Source organism: Bactrocera tryoni, chromosome 2 (assembly GCF_016617805.1).
Source record: "Bactrocera tryoni isolate S06 chromosome 2, CSIRO_BtryS06_freeze2, whole genome shotgun sequence".
Classification (NCBI taxonomy): Eukaryota; Metazoa; Arthropoda; class Insecta; order Diptera; family Tephritidae; genus Bactrocera; species Bactrocera tryoni.
In genome coordinates this window covers 78475988-78494272 of record NC_052500.1, presented here as the reverse complement: position 1 = coordinate 78494272, position 18285 = coordinate 78475988, and the positions used below count along the sequence as shown (strand labels likewise).

The window sequence follows — 18285 nt, the reverse complement described above, 5'->3', positions numbered from 1 at the left end:
AGCTCGTGTTAAATTTCTTATTTATCAAAAGCGATGATGTGTCTTATTCACAAGTTATTATATTATAGTTAGCTTAGTTGTAAAATGAGTTCGACGAAATAATTGTACAAGAATCTTACTGTTTGTGAGCAATACTGAAGCTAAGACCTCGAAAGTTATATTAAACTCGATTTGATGTTCGAACTTGACTATTTTATTCAGTGCATTTATGCTAACATAATTCTGAAATTTTAGGAGATTCGGAGATATTGAATTTATTTTTATTTATATTTATCAAGTTTATTTTTCAATAAAACAGTGAAAGTTATAGAGTCAAATTGTTCAAAAATTTTATATACTAGAAACATTGCTTTCTTCATCATACGATTTATCTGTTAATATCAAAATTAAATGAAAACATGAATGTAAGCAACATTTTATATTTTTAACTCGAGTCTACTGCTTAAAATACTTCCTCAAAAAAAAAATGATGTGGAAGCCTAAAGGAAGGCAACATTATGTATACATATCTCAAATCTAGCACAACGTGGGGTATAGAGTGTTATTCCTCTGAGCAGCAGAATCAGTGCTTGAAAATCAGGGTTAATTTGGAACTTTTTTTCGTAATTAAAATCCACTTAAAATTTTAGTTGTCAAATCAAATTCTAAGAAAATTTTCGTTATTTCACTCTTCAAAATTTCTTACCGTACGCAAGAAAAAATCTGAAATTATTTTCAATGCAATGTTGTAATCTCAGAAAGCAGTCAAGAACAAAAATAAATTAGTCTGCGAAGCTGCAAAAACTATCTCAGAAGTGCTTAATTTATGACCAATTAATATTTTTACTTTCTGTTAAGTTTGAGTAAAATTTAGCAACTTCACCGTAAGGTAGCCAACCAGCTTTAGAAAAGAACTGCCACTGTTTCGAAAGAAAAATGAAAGTACCACCGCGGCAACATCATAAATTAGGCTAGCTAATTCAATTTGTTGATTAAGCGACTGCTAAGTGGCTTTAAATAAAATGCGAAAGCCATTGAAGTACAGAGTGAGCGATTACTAGTTACACAAGTTATGACGCCGTCTGAGTTTGCTCACAAAACTTCAACTATCATAAATCTAGTTGAAAATATGCACACAGCCGTCGCCTTATAAAAAAAGTAAAACAGTGGTGGGAGAAAGCAATAAGAAAGCAGCTGCTGATTAAGTTGCCGAAACTGCGTCTAGAGCGTCTCTCAAAATGAGTGCAAGTCTGCGACATTGGCAGGCAGATAGCAGAAAGTGCACCAACGCTCACAACCTTAATGTAAGCAACAGTAAATCAGCTGGTTTAAATTTTGTTTTTGCGTAAATTACGCAAATGGATTTCGAAAGCAATTAGATATCATTTAAACGTAATGCTAATTTAATGCTTAGCGATCGGCTTTGCTCTCTTATGTCTGGCGTTTTTACTGGTAGCTGTCTGGGATTTTGGTGAACTTGTCTCTGCCATTTAGTACATTTTTCATTTGACTGTCTGTTGCAGTTGGATTACAAGAAATTTTGAATTATTGCCTTGTTTTTAAGTCATCATTTATCAAGCGGTAGTTTGAAGGCTACGAAGGCATTTGCTAATGCAGTGCATGAGAGCTTAGTAACGAGCAAGGAAAAGAGTCTGAGTTTTGTAACTTTAATGTTCTCATTATGTGCATAGTCATTGTTTAAGTGAGAATTAGATTACGTTGGGTTTAGATGTTGACAAATTTCGACCTGATAGACTGAATTTTAGTCATTTAGTTTAAAGCTACCTTTTGTGTACTACAAAAGAATTTACTTCTGCTGACGAATGACATTTGTTATCTAAAGCTCCACATGGCTATTTTCTAAAAGCTTCAAATTCGAAGAGCTTTGGAAGCACTTATTTTAATGTGTTTTCTCCATTTCGTTTTTTGTCAATTATATCCCAAGATAGTTGACAAAGTGAAGGGTTTGATATTTTTGTTATTCTTGTAAAAAAAAAAAAAATTAAGTTTTCTCCGAACGAACATGTAGACCCTATATACTATACTGTACTATATATCTATAAAAAAAAGTATCTTAAAAAAGCGTGTAACTAAAAATTTCATTAAACTTGCTTACAACAATTTTTTAAATTTTTTTTCTAACTCCTCACCAAATTTTAGAGGATATTGAAATTATTTCATTATTTATAATATAAAAAATTACGAAACTTTTTTGAATAAAAAAACGTTTTCATAAATTATATATGTACTTTTTCATGAATTTCAAATAAAATTTAATCTTTATTAAATTAACCCAATTTTTATACATATAATTAGAAATAAATATCTATTAAAAAAAAAAATTTATAAAAATTAAATTAAAAAAAATAATATCACGAAAAATAAATATTTTATTTTTGTTTTAGAAAACTTAAATAAAATAATATCATGAAAAAGTTAATAATTTATTTTTTTTATTAAACTTTTTTATTTAATTATCCTAAAATTTTTTGAATAGTTTTTATTTTCTAATTATTTACAAAAATAGAGCAAAATTTAATTTTCAAAATTTTTTGCTTTTAAAATCATGAAAAAATAAATAATTTATGACAAATATTTTTTTTTTATTTTTCTTATTTTTATTTTTTTTTTTTGAATAGCTGTTAATTTCCATATCTTTACAAAAATAGGGCAACCCCGCTTCCATACTATGCGCTTCTAAGTTAACTCACAAGTCCAAAATTTATATCAAATTATTTGCATTTGCATTGCCTTCCAATATGTCCCCAGAGTTGCAATGATTTACACGCTCATGAGAACTTGTTAAATGCCTGCGTATTCCCCGGCCACAAGCCAATAATTCATGGCGTTGAGAATGCGAGTGCTTCCAATAAATCTACGCTTGCGTAGAAAGGGAATTCGCTTGCCCTACATATGCAACGCACACACACAAAATCACACACCTAACTTATATAATTATAGAGCGCATATGTGTTGTTGTAATACGAATTTAATGACCTCAGGCGTGACTGCATGCAAGCGGCCGGTGCAAGCGATCAAAAGCTTATGCATACATTTGAGAAGCATATGCAAAGGGGCAGCACGTGTGAGCGTGTAAATTTATGATGTGTATGTGTGTTTGTTGCGCAGCTTAACATCGGCGCTAAAATCACTTAATCATGAGTGAATATGCGGTGGAATTGTGCGGTGCAAATGGGCGCATGTTGTAAGCGTTAATGCGCACACACAAACACAGATGAATAAATTTAACTAAATATGTATGTATATAACAATGTAAATATAGCCGTGTGTGTTTGTGTGTGAAAATATGTTTCCATGCGCGAGCTTAAGGATATGACTTGAATAAATCAAGGCGACACGAGCTCACGAGCTTTTGTGCGCGCTTACACAAGCGGAGAAGCATATATGTATATATATAAATATATAAAAGGGTGTCCACATTTCAGCAAGTTTTCTTTTTTTTTTGCTAACGTCCTCTGAAGTTCACATTTTTGCCTTAAAACTAATGACTCTATGCAAACAAATAATTTATTTTCAATATAAACTAAATCATTTTAAATTTCTCATTTACTTTATGTGGGATTTTTTCGATATTTTTCACAAAATTTTTTATCTCTGAAAGAAAAAATTTACAATCTTAAAAAAGCGTTATTCTACTACAAAGAACAATACAAAAATATTTTTTCCATAAAAAAGCATAGAAATAGTTATATGATATTATTCTTATAGTACACCATGTCGTATAAGCAACATAGATTGTATGAAGTACTTGTCACTTGAGGTATAATTTAAACTTCGAAGCACTTTTAAAGGAATGTTTCTATGGCAAAATGTATCAGTTCTTTTTTGTAGAGCGGAAAATTGTGTATTAGAAAATCACTTCTTCAAAGTTGTTGCTTTATTGCCTTTAGATGTAAAAAAAATTATTTCGAAAGATAAAAATAAGAAAAAAATCTCATATAAAATATATGGAAAAAGTAAATTGATTTAGACAGAAATATAAATCGAAAACAATAACAACAATAACCTGTGATGTGCGAAAGCTATAATACCCTTGACAGGCGCATTTTTATAGCATAAAATAGTATAAAAAGATCTTTATATTGGTTTTGAACGTTCAGTTTGTATGGCAGCTATATGCTATAGTAATCCGATCTGAATAATTTCTTGATATATTGTAACTATGTTTCTATTTGCAATCTCTACCAAATTTCATGAAGATTGCCTTTCAAATAAAAAAGTTTTTCAAACAAGGTCTTTAGTTGGAGCGCCCAGTTTGTATGGCAGCTATATATTATAGTTGTCCGATCAGGGCAATTTATTCGGAGATTGCATCGTTGCTTCAAGTAATAATTCATGTCAAATTTCGTTATGATATCTCATAAAATGAAAAAGTTTTACATGCGAGAACTTATTTCCAACTATTCCGCTTGTATGGCAGCTATATGCTATAGTGATGCGATCTCAACAATTTTTTTTTGGATATTAGAGTAAGGTTTTGAGTAGGAATATATATCAAATTTCGTGAAGATACTTTATGAAATAAGAAAGTATTCCAAACAAGGTCTTTAGTTGGAAGGGTCAGTTTTTATGACAGCTATATGTTACAGTGGTCCTATTAGAATAATTTCCTCGCAGATTGCATGACTACCCCAAGTAATAATTCATGCCAAATTGCGTCAAGATATCTCATCAAAAGAAAAAGTTTTTCATACAAGAGTTTGATCTCGATCGTTGAGTTTGTATGACAGCCATATGCTAAAGTTGTTCGATACTGACATTTCCAACAAATAAGTAGCCCCCTAAGAAGAAAATAAAGTGTGCAAAATTTCGGATCGATACCTCAACAACTGAGGACTAGTGAGTGCATATACAAAGACAGACGGGCATGCTGATGAACATGACTAAATCGACTTAGCGTGAGACGCTGATCATTTACCATAAATATATACCCTTTGGATTCCCTGAAGTTTCCTTTTGGGACCTTGGACAATTTAGTATATCCACTTCAGGGTAAAATGAAGAGCTTACTTACTTTGGATAATTTTAAACCTTCATCGAACGTCTTCAAAAAAACATAAACTAGGGAAGTAAAGTACACCCTAATAAACATACGTACGCATAAGTGTATATGTATAGGAATATATACACTCATGTTCGCAAGTATTTGCATTAAACACAAGCACTCACACACATAAGCAAGCACCAGCGCCACTTGCGCATTCCCTGCTCTAAGCCCAACAACATGCGGTGCGACAATTAATCGTGCGTCGCGTGGACATTTGTGGTTCCGCTGCTGCTTATGTAATGTTGCCACACAGCATTGCTACTAAAGCCATATTCTGGCATAAATTTCATTTTCACTATTTATTTATTTATATGTGCGAATATGTTGTGTTGCGCTGGTCCATTTATTTTTGATTTTTTTTCTTCTTGTTTATCTTTGGTTTCTCGCTTTCTGTGGCTTTGAATAGGCAGTCATTGTCCTCGAATTGTATGCCGCCACAATTGCGCTGTCTCCTCGGCTGCTGCTCGGCACATATTTGGTGTAATAAATTGCCAAATCGTCGCTGCCCGCCACACCAACTGCCCTCAGAAGCTCTCACAGTCAACTGGCCCCTGTGCCAGTGATACAAATACCGGCTCGTGTCGCATAAATATTTGTAAAGCCGCCGCACCCTCAAACGCATTCACACATGTTTATTATAGTTCCTTTAACTAGCGTTCATACGAGTATGTGTCTGTCTGCGTGCTATTTATCTACACACTTCGCAGCCAAAGAGACAATATGCTTTTGTTCATTTGTTTGTCATTTCACTTGTATTCTGCTTTTGTAGTTTTTTCTTTATTTTTGTTATTTTGTCGACTTGGTCGACCGACATGTGCCTCTCTATTTGCCGATTTTGCTCTCTTTCGTCACCTCATTTTGTGGCTTGTTATAACAATTTTTTTCTTGTTTGCCTTTCATATGCTTAAAACAATAAAGGCGACCAACGGCGTACCGCAGACCGCAAGCAGCATAACGGCCATATAGTTGGCAATGCGAAAAACGGTGGTTGCCAACTAAAGCGCAGGCATTCCCGCGGCCAAATATGTATGCGTGAGTATATTCACGCTTTGCATATGCTCTCAGCATAACCCAATGCACGTGGCAATTTTAAACAATTTTTGAAAAATAACCGGATTTTTAGTAATCAATATTTTTGAAGTTTTTTTCACTACTTTACGGTTTACAAAACTTTTGCTCTTATAAAGTTAAATTTATAACTAAAGAAAAACGAACTCATTTCCTAATACTAATTCCTTACAAGCCTTAATTTCAAAATATTGAAAATCTATTGGTAGCTGGGCATTCACCAACACACACTTAGCAATTCTTCACTCTAAAACACCCTGTGTTATTATAACTCTCTTCAACACTAGCTAAAAGAAGGCACATGTGAAAGAAAGCAATTGCCACTCTGCTTTTGCATAACCAAAGCCACTTTTTGCTCGCTGCTTTGCTGAACAACAGCCTTTCACTGTTCCACTTCCGCTTTCTTTCACTACTTTGTCGTGGGTGATGTGGCATGAATATATGAATTTGGCCGCGAAAATTTATGTTTTAGTGGTTGCCAAGCATAATTCATCGCTACCGCATTATTCTCACATTATTTCGGCGCATTCAACCAAAATGTGTGGCGTTCAGAAAAAAAAATAATTTTTTAGCCTTCGTTCACATGTGGCATTTGGAGAGTCATATGTGACTGCTAAGAATGTGATGGTGAGGAATTTAGAGACGGAAGACTCTAGATAAAGAGATAGAAAGATACTTTTTTTGGTAAAACACAAATGTAATATTAATTCCTAGAGAATATTGGTTGATTTATTATTTGAGGTTGGGCTTTAAAAGTCTAAACTGAAGCGATATACTTGCGGGAAGTCCAAAGGAAGAAAGTATGGTTATCTTTGATGACCACTTTAACTTTTTACCACCCTTTTGTAAATATTTTTTTGCAATAAAGTTCTTAATACATCAACATAGTTAATAATTAGTACGATCAGAAGTCTCGATCTTTGATTTTTACATACGTAAATCGTTTTATGAACATTTCGAAACGATTGTATTTATTTTATTATAAACTATTTTGAAGGATATTTAAAAAAAAATTATAAACAATAAAAAAATCATCAAAACAATTAAATAATTTAAATGCAATTTAAACTTAAAAATACGAATTTAAAAAAAAATTAAAAAAATTAATTAAATCAACCAATATTCTCTAGGAATTAACATCACATTTATAATATTACTCTTCCAAAATATAATAATTTAAATAGAAATTTTAATAATTTAAATAATTTTTATAATTAATTCCACAAATTTAATTTAATTAACAAAACTAATCCCAAAAGAAATAAATTAAACATAAATGAATGACAAAATATTGAATATTAAAAAAAAATTAAATAAAAATAATAATTTAATTAAGTTTAAAAATTGAAAAATGGTTTAATTAAAATTAATTATTAAAAAATTAAATAAATAATTAAAAATTTAATTAAGTTTGCAAAAAATTACATATATGTAATCATAAACAACTTTGAAAACAGTTTAATTAAATTTTAAAAATTGAAAAAACTCGAAAGCTTAATAAAAAAAATTATTGTAAAAAAAGTTGAGTTATTATTTTTTTTATTTCTTTAAAGTTTACTAATTTTACTTTTAAAAGTTTTAAATTAATTTAATAAGTTTTTGGAAATAATTTTCTCAATTTTTTACAAATTTCATATTTCAAAAATTTAATTAAAGTATTTTTAAAAATTTTAATTAAAATTTTAATAAATATCTTTAAGTTTTTAACTTTTTTTAATTCTTAATATTTTTTTTAAGGTCTTATATAATTTAAATTGATGTTTTTGGAATTAATTTTTATAATTTCGCTTTAAAATTTCTCTTAAATTGTTTATGATAAAATAAATAAATTTTTTTTTAAGTTTTTTTCGTATATTTAATTTTTAATAATTTTGTGTTTTTTTAGTTTTAATTAAATTATTATTTTTTTCATTGTTAAAAGTTTTTTTAAAAACTGTCTGTGTTAAAAATTATATTATTTTTTGCATTGTTTTTTAATTCAAAATTTTTTTTCTTCAATTTTTATAATTTTGTTTTTCAAGGTTTTAATTTAAATTTAATTAATATATTTTTTAAATTATTTTTTAATTTTTTCATAATTTTGTTTCTAAAGTTTTTCTAAATTGTATAAAATGAAAAATATATTTTTTTTTGTAAATTTTAAAACTACTTAAGTATATAAATATTTAAAATCGAAACCTCTAAACTAACTAATTATAAAAATAATTACACTATTTAATTTTTTGTAAACTTAATTGTTTTTTTTTTTTTTTGGATTTCTTTAATTTTTAAAAATTTTCTTTTTCAAAGTTGTAATTAAATATAAATAAATTTTTTTTGGAATTAATTTTTTATAATTTTGTTTTTAAAATTTTACCTAAATTCTTTATGTTAAAATAAATATATTTATAATCGAAACCTCTCCTACTAATTAGTAAAAGTACTTAGTTATTTAAGTTTTTATTAAATTTAACTTTTTTTCTTAAACTCTTAATAGTTTTGTGTTTCAAAGTTTGTATTCTATTTAAATTTTATTTTTTTAATTTTTTGGATTTAATTTTAATTTAATTTAAATAATTTTTCAAAACTTTATTTTAATTTTTTTTATAATATTTTCCAAATAAATATAATTTTTTTATTCTGCTTTTTTTTACAATGTTTTTTTTTTACTATTTCACACATTTCATCAAATTTTTTTGTCACTTTCAAAAATGAATTTTACCAACCCATAAATCTACGGTACTCTCCGTTTCACAATATTGAAAATATAAAATTAATAAATCATATCCCCCGTTTAGTGCTACCCCAACACCCCGTATACTTACGCAATTCACCATAGGCGGCAGCAGTGACGCGGAAATCGCAACGCCAATAAGCGGTCCCGCGGCGCCTTGCAGCAAAGCCACAGCCACACCTGTGCCAGACGTCAGCGCCCAGAAAATACTCATCCACAAGGAGCGAGAGTTGCCTCTGGAAGTAGAAGTATACATGTAGTTATATACAGATTCACATCTTCTAAAAAACAACAAGAAAGAGCTGGGTCTTTACTGCCTACAATCTCGGTGAAATGATTTAAGCCGCGATGAAAAATTAAAATCTAAATGAGTACTAAAAATTAAAAGTGAAAAGTCATATATCATTTCAGCGCTCGACGACGGCGTCAACACCAGCTGTGCGCTTGCTGAGAATGTGTTGACACCTTTTATTTATTTTACGTGCGGCAAAAAAAAAAAATAAACAAGGGTATAAATTATGTCGGAAGCTAGAAAAGTCGCCGTAAATAAAAGTATTCAAGGCGAAATGTGTCACGGTAAACAAATTACACAGCACCCGGCACCGCGCGCCTATAATTGTGTTCTGAGTGGTTGACTTAGGTGATCCTGCCGCCCTCACCATTATTGCCCTGCCATATTTCCGTACGCCAGTCCGCGCATAGTGATAAATGCTGACATATTAACATTTCTAATGTGACATTGTTAAGGAAATTTCTTGTAATTTTTTTCATTCGCAATTGCTGTTGGCTTTGTCAACATATGACCGCACATTTATTCATATTTCGTTTAAGCCCGTCCACAAGTTGACAGTTACATTCACGCCTGCTTGCAGCGCTGTGTGTAGGCTGTCAGTCAAAAGGCAGTGGAGCTTGCAGGCAGGTGGCCACTATGTGTGTGGCAAGGGTGTCGCAATCAGCGCTGACACCTCTTCAACGCTTATCAAATTAAGTCAACATTGAGATAGATGTTGGCGGTTTTCATGTGTCAGCGTTCTGAGTGCTCAGCATTACATTTTTGCCGCCATTCCTTTCGTAACTATTTGTGGTTGCTGTAGGAGCATAACTTAAGCGATATGCTCTCAAGGTTAGCATTAAGAGGTGAAACTCGGAAATTTAAATTGAGAGAAATGAGTTTAATGTTCTTCGTTCTCTTTAAACATAGCAATTTTACGTATTTAAGCTAAGATCTGAAAACTTTCTAACAATTTGAAAGCTTTTTAAGGTTAGTGTATACGATACTGATAATGAGAGTTTTAGAGGATGTGTATCTTTGATTGATAGTAGTAGTTTGCTTTTAGCTACCTCGTTAAGTATAAACATTGAATGTATTTAAGCAAAGATCTGAAAATGTTTATAAGTGCTTAGAGAGCTTTTAATAGTAAAGCACTATATTGAAAGCTTAATACTACTACAGGCTTAGCGAACTTTAAAAAGTAAAAAGCGATTTTAAAAGCTTAAAAAGATCTGAGAGCTTTATACCAGCTTAGAGAGCTTTTGACATTAAAATTCGATATTGAAAGCTTTTAAGGGTTAGAGTATTTGATTTTGATAATACAAACTTTGAAGGGTGTGTGTCTCTGATATATAGTAGTGTTTTTCTTCAAATTACCTTTTTATACTCATATATTCAACGCTTTCAAGCTAAAATTTGAAAACGTTTATAACTGATTAGGGATCTTTTAAGGTAAAAATCTGAAAATGTTTACAGTTGCTAAGAGCACATTCGACATACAATGTTAAAATCTTTCTAATATATCTTCTAATCTATCTTTAAAGGGTGTGTGTCTTTGATAAGTAGTATTATTTTTTTCCTATCTGCTTATGCTTAAAAATTTTACGTTTTTAAGAAATTGTTCTAAAGAATTTGATTTGATATACATATTGAAAGCTTTTTGAGGGTTTTGCTATTAATTTTGATATTGAAAGCTTTCTGGGGTTCGTACCTTTGCTAAATAGTAGCAAAAGAGAAAGGAAAAATAGCAAGGAGTACTGATGTAAAGCAAATTTTTGCTCAGTTATTTCCAAGACGTCTGCTTTGGTAACAGCGATAAGCCCATTCCATAATTTTTAAAATTTTAATATTGATACACATTGATTGTTGACTATCTCTCGATCTTTGAGTTTTCAGGTATCGATCGATTACAACAGATTTAGGTATAATTATCTTATTTTTAAAGTAGTAGAAGACCAAGTCATGCTAACTTAAGAAGCTTTCACGTAAAATTTCTATAAAAAATGCATGATAGATTGTTTTTCGTATAATTCTTGTCATTCCAGAATCATGTTCGTTAAAAATTCAATACTTTTTAATACAAAGCTTTAGCCCACAAAGTGAAGTGAAAGATTTTTTATGTATTTTTCGTGTTCACTTCAGTTCAGACTAGACATAAATTTCCTGAACATTAATTTTCAAACGGTTTTTACATATCTACGACTTTTTTCTTAATTAAATAATTGTCAACCACCAAAGCTTTGAATACATTTTTTTTACAGGAGAGAAGCCTATAATTACTTCATTTCTCTCCATAATTATTAGTTGCTGATTCCTTATTAATTAAAATATTCCCCGCATAAATTTAATTAGGCGACAAATGCCCTCATAGAGATGGTACGCTGATTGTATTCACTGTGAACCAGCAGCACTGTTATTTAAACTCACCGCGAAGTAGCTGATTTGGTGCTTTTGTGTCTAATTATCTTTGTATTTGAGCTTTTGTCTCTCCATTTTCAGCTACTTATCGCTTACTTTGCGCCAGAAAATGAACAATCAACGATTTAGCGCAAAGTGGGAAGCCAAATCATCAAAGCGTGGCTCACAACCATACTCCCACACCTAATTTTGTTATTGTGGTATTAAGTATTTGTTGTTTTTCTGGCCAAGTGAGTAAGTAGTTGTAATCGCTTTTGTTATTGTGCACGTTGTTGGTTTTCGTTAATTAAGTAATTTTGGTCTTTTGACAGTTGGCTGTCAAAAATTGACAATAATAAGTGTTAACACTCACCACGTCAGCACTTAATTAGCATAACGTTAGCGGAAATGAGCGCAAAAGACAGAAAAAAACGGAAATGAGGAAATTGCATAAGAACGAAACTGTTTACGTCACACATACATAAAGGGGGCGGAGTTGCGGAGAAGTTAATGAAATGTGACGCGAAGTGGACTGTGCTTGGCTATCGCCTTTTCATCTCCCTCATTATATTAAGTGCGAATGATGACAGTGTCATTGCTTTTATTAAAGACAGGGACGAGAGTGTTAGGAGAGGTTGTGTGTATGGTAAGTGTCAGTTGGTCACCGTGGGCACACCATTTGCGGATAACTTTTGAAAAACAAATGTGTTGAATTTACCACAATAAAGTTCACTCATAAGCGATCTTTATATAAATATTTTTCATTGAACTGATTGAAATTTGCTAGAGTATATTTCTAGTGCAACGAAAAAGTTTTTGATAAAATGTTATTGGCTTAATCGGAAGTAAAACTACTCACTGGAGTTCAAGTTTTCCTACAACGACAGTTTCACTGTTTAATTTTCTTAAAAACTCCTGTCAAAGTGACGAGTTGAGACGAAGCAGCCAAGTCCTTCTGTATATACGCGAACTGGTCCTTCAATTTTCGAGTTATGGATCTGGGATTTGGCACAAATACTTTTCTTCTCAAGAACCTCCTCGTTCGTCGGAATCGTCGATATCGGACCACTATAGCATATAAAACCAAAAAAACTGAGTAATCGGAATTAAGTTTTTGTATCGGAAACTTTTTTATTTGACGAGCTATCTTCACGAAATGTGGCATAGATTATTTGAAAGGGCAATAACGCAATCTCCAAAGAAATGGTTTAAATCAAATCGGTTTAACATATAGCTGTCACACAAACCGATCAAAATCATGTCCTTGTATGGAAGACTTTTGTATTTGATGAGATATCTTCATGAAATTTGGCGTACATTGTAACCAAGGAAATCGGTATATTATTCGGAGAGAAGATTCAAATCGTAATGTTTTAGCATATAACTGCCATAACAACTGAACGATCGGAACTAAGTTCTTCTATGGAAAGTTTTTTATTTAACGAGATATCTTCATGAAATTTTGCAGAAATTATTTTCTTGGGCAAGAACACAACCTCCAAGGAAATAATCTAAATCGGATCGGTTTAGCGTATAGTTGCCATAAAGACTGAACGACGATAATCCAGTTCTTATATGGAAAACTTTTGTATTTGAAGACATATCTTCACGAAATTCAACGTGGATTATTTGTTTGAGAAAGCAAAATCATCTCTGAACAAATTCTTTAGAGTGGACCACTGTAGCATATAGCTGCCATACAAACTGATCGATCAAAATCAAGATATTTATACTTGTATACCCATTTTCGCTTTAAGAAAAGCACTTGTGAAGGGTATTGCAGCTTCTTGTTATGATCTGTTTTAAGTCTGATTCTTTAGCTCGATAAATACATATATTTATGAAAATTTCATATAGGGACATTTTTATTTTTTATATTAACATAACTCTATAACCATATAATGATAAATCAATTAAAATATAATAAATACCGTTAAACAATAATAAGTACCGATAATAAATATCGCTTCCAAAAATAATGCCATATGAGTATTGTATATTAAGGTGATACCGAGAATACCATCTAAAATATTTTCCTCCTCTGAGTTGGTAAGATCAACACTTTAAGCTTCATGTTACCCTAAAATTACTCTCTACTACTGTTTTTAGCCTGAATTTTTGAAAAATAAAATTAAAAATTTTTAAGTCACACCCTAGTGTGCATAAATATATTTATATGTACATGTGCATTAAATCATTTGAAATATTTAAAATTCCTAATTAAGCAGCCAAATCTTTCTCAGATTAATAGACGAATTAATATCCTTTGATTTAAGCAACTTCCTGATTTTAATCGCCAAACTTTAACTTCCAAAGCAATAAAATAATGTCCTTAAAGCTATAAATAAAACGAGTGCGACAGGCTACGCGGTTACTTTGTATAGAAAGAATGATTTAAATGCTGGACAAATGTTGTTTGCCATTAATTTGCGCTAATTACCCTAAGAACTTATAGACATATATTTTCAAACACACACAGATGCATACATATCTATATATAAAGGAACATCCAACACCACACCACTTGACACAGCTAATTGTTATGCAAAGCCTACTCAAGGGCAAAAACGCTTAGGAAATCGCATAAAAAGCGAGTCTTCCCACGCGTCCTTAAAGCGACAAAACATTTTAGGCATAAATATAATATAAATATGTAAATAAATTTTGCTTTGAATTGCGACTGCCTTAAGCTATGACTTAAAAAGGCGTTAAAATCTGCTACAAGCCTATTTGGGTTAAGAGATTTCTCAATAAATTTGTAATAAGAGGCGAGGTGTTGTGACAGCTTTGTCGTTTACAGTTATGCGAATTCGCTTTGAACTTTTTTTGCTTGTTCGCTTCGTTTTCAGGCGACAATTCACTTGTGTGCCCCCCAAAGTCACTTCTTCGTAAATAGCTGAGCTCTGGCGGCAATAACAAATTACTGGTAATTCACGCCACTAATTCTTTAAGACGCTTTCAAAATCAGCAATGCGCCGTTTTATTGAGAGATAAGCAAAACGCGGATTGTGTATTTGAATAGAAAGACATTACTTTGATACAATACAAATAGATATAATATAGAATATAATGGTTTAAGCCATTGACACTGATGACAGAAGAATGTTATTTCTAAAGGAAATGCTTTAAGTTTTGTTTAGTTATAGAATAAAGATTTTTGACTGAAAGCTTAAATATAATTAAAAAGTGAGTGCGCAAGGGATTAAATGGGTTTTCTCGGGTAAAAACAACATTTTCAAGAATTTTTTTTCTTATATAAAAAGTTAAATATTTTATTAGAATTTTTTATTGTTGCAAACATAAACTATTAACAACGAACTCCGAAAATTTTAGAAAAAAATATTTTAAACTCGGCTATTGCGATGCCATTTCCGGTGACCCCTCGGAAAAAAGATGCGCCCGCGTTGGCAGGATAACTTCTTACAGAATCATCCAAAGTGGAAAAATACGTGTAAAGACTTAACTTAGAACTTGGATCAGCTTCCTTCTGCCATTTCTTCCGTAAAATTAAGTGTTTCTGACGTTTTTTGTTAGTCGGTTTAACTTCTTACAGAATCATCCAAAGTGGAAAAATACTTGTTAAAAACTTATTTTGTGGGCGTGGCAGTGGGCCGATGTTGCCCATCTTCGAACTTAACCTTCTTATGGAGCCAAGAAATACGTGTACCAAGTTTCATTATGATATCTCAATTTTTACTCAACTACTCTACTCGTCACCCTGATCACTTTGGTATATATAACCCTATATCTGACTCTTTTAGTTTTAGGACTTACAAACAACCGTTATGCGAACAAAACTATAATACTCTCCTTAGCAACTTTGTTGCGAGAGTATAAAAAATTAGAATTTCAGTAAAATATTTTTTCCCCAATTAGTTGTAATCGAAAAAAAATCCTTCGTCCATCGGTTGAGTAGTTCTTGAGTAATCTTGCCAATCGTCTTCAAAAACTCAGTTTCGAGAAAAACTCGTTTAAAGATGGTGGACTTAGCTTAGCTAACCTCGTGCGCACTAGTGCTCAAGGCTTTATCTCCGAAACTATTACTCGGATCAACGTGAAAACGACAATATTCTAGAGGCCAAACTCAAAGAGCACATTAGTGCGAACTTCAAGGGCTAAGAGCTTCCCGTGGTACCAGCTTTAAGTCTCCGTTCAGACGTTGTAGCTTTTACTTTTGCCAGTTGAGCACCCATCTAACTCAATGACTGGTGACATTCGTCGCTTCAAATGTTTTTTCATTCGAAGGAATTTAATTCAAAATCTATAATATCAATTCAAGCTGAGTATTATAGCACAAATTCTGACAAGACTATGCTGCTATTGCGAAGCAAGCCAAATAATATACTTAGTGCATTATTGAATTATAGTCTTCTTATGACAGCCATACTATACCGCGGGCAAATTCTACCCTCTAGTCTCTGTGGGAGTGCATATCGCACAGTTTGACTTCAAACTCTGGTGCTTTTTCATTGCCAGCAGGGAGTTGTAGGTGGCTAGAAGCCATTGAAAGTGAGTAGCAGTGAGCTTTCTTTCGGTTCTGTTAAAGCTTGGAGGGTTGTAATATGTATAATCTGATTATCAGCTTCAGTTCAGCTTCAGACTTCCTGATTACTGTAGCGTTTTCAAGCAGGAGTTACTGCTATCAAGGCAGTGGTAAATTTATTGTTTCGGAATGCAGCCTCAGGGAGAGAAATGAGTTTCCGCTCAGATAATAAGTGGTGATACTATTCTCGAGCCCACCAACTGTGCATACAAAGCTGATATATGTACATTTTGCCTCTTTATCAAAGACATCGAATAACTTTGTGATAAAATATAGAGTGAACCATTTCGAGTTTCCCTACTTTTACTAAAAAACACTGAAATAAGTTGGGGGGATGGTTTATTATCATTCGAAATAATACTTTGTGATAAGATAGGTATGGGTGCCAGGCTGCATCGTCAGGGCAGGCAACTGTAAAGTATATCACCTGGCAAAGCAAAGCACTCTACATCGTCTATCAATAGATTGTGAACGGGGTGGCACTGCACTCTTCTCATGTGTTCTTCTACTTGAAGACTGGGTTTCTCGAGAGCTTGTCTATCATCAGTTCGTATATTGGCCTATCAGCGTCTGCGCTGTAAGGTTAAGAATCTTACCGGATGCTGGCTGAAATAGGAGAGAGAGTTGCAAAAATCTTAGCACTTCCTTCTTGTCTATATCGCCTTTGCGAGATCAAGGCTTAAACACTTTGGAGCCCACATTTTCTGTCATCCCATCGACCTTGTGGTATTGACCAAAAAACTTTGTCGGCTTTGAATGCAGGAGTTAGTTAAAGGAAGTGCGATCTTTGGCTCATTCGTCGAACCTAACCTAATCTAAGTAGAAGAATAAGTTTCCATGAGACCTGCTTTTTAAAAGATATTTTTGCTGGTGCCGGTGCGACAGAATATTAGTATATTTTGACCTCCGAGTGAGATCTCCCATTGTCTGTTTATTTTATTTTTTAAAGAAAACTCAAACCTTAAACGTCTTTGGCGTTAAAGCTCCTTATAAAATTTGGCACGCTACATATGTGACCTCCAAACATCTCTTTCAATTGCGGTTTCTTTCCAATTTTATTTTCCAAGCTGCTTTATGTTTTCCTCGAGTTCGTCCATCAATCTTGGTCGCGGCCTTCCCACTGCGTTAGTGGTGAGTTCTTCATAATTTTCGTCTACGCTCTCTTGTTGTCCAATGTCTCTACATGGTATTCTCTTTATTTCAAATAATACTAAATATACTAATAAATGCTTTTCGCTCCTACAACAAAAACAAATAATCAGTCTACCTAGTCAAAGTCGGCTTAGTGCTATGTAACAGCTTAGGCAGCTTAAGCGGCTCCACTCTAGCAATTTTTGTTAAGCTCGACGGATTAGTCATTGCTTCTTTAGCTGCTGTGTTGTTTTTAGGCTGCATGTTAGCTCTTACTTATATATTTTTGTATGCTAGCGATTCTCGAGCATAACAATACAGCAAAAAAAAATTCAGTCAATGCTGCCAATAAATAATAAAGCAATTTGCAGTATAGAAAACAAACAGCGTAACGATAGAGAAGATCCTTTTACGTGGTTTAATGGTCTGGTCTAATTTTTTAGCGTTATATAAACATACAAATAAACTTGTTTACTAATTTTTAACTTTAAGAACATGTCTCTAATGACTCAAGCAGCCTTCAAAGACGATTCCTAGAAAGTATTTTCATTCCTAAGAAATCTTACTTAGTTATGCATGTATGCTTGTAAGCATGTATGTATGTAGGTGTAAGTATCACTAGGAGTCTAGCAGTTCATTAGTGTTGAGTGCGTAAATCTTCGCACAAAATCGATTTATGCCTTGGCGCCAACGCCTTGTATATGTATATGTACATGTGTGCGTATTCGTTTCAGCGTAGTTGCTTGCCCTAGCATTTAGGTAACAAATTAATTAAGTTCAAGGTTTCTGCTATTAGGAATTACCAAGTGTGTGTCACACTATAAGTGTATACGTATGTATATGTCGTGCTTTGCTTTTCTTTGTGTGCGCGTGAAATACTGCCTGCGTAAATTAATTGTGGCATTGCGCTAAATAATTGCCTCTGGTCGGGAAATGCGCGAAACTTTAGTTACTTTACTTCTCTACATGCCTTCAACCAACCTTAGCATCAACTATATGCTATACAGTTAATAAATCTTGTAAGTATGTGTATGTATGGGCATCACTTGCTCTTATATATGCTTAGTGTTTGTCGTTTGTTTGTATAATTTAATTAGTCTTAATTTGATAATTGA

At 32.4% G+C, this 18285-nt stretch overlaps 2 protein-coding genes across 2 annotated transcripts in view; one reads left to right on the top strand and one right to left on the bottom strand.

Annotated features, from left to right (window-relative positions):
• LOC120768553 overlaps positions 1-18285 on the top strand; it is a 352878-nt gene that overhangs the window by 80390 nt on the left and 254203 nt on the right. The gene's annotated exons all lie outside the window — the stretch shown is intronic.
• Positions 1-18285, bottom strand: part of LOC120768554 — a 118759-nt gene that overhangs the window by 32873 nt on the left and 67601 nt on the right. Inside the window, exon 9 of the mRNA XM_040095298.1 lies at positions 8920-9064. Coding sequence (XP_039951232.1) covers positions 8920-9064 — 145 coding nt within the window. The remainder of the gene's footprint in view (positions 1-8919; positions 9065-18285) is intronic.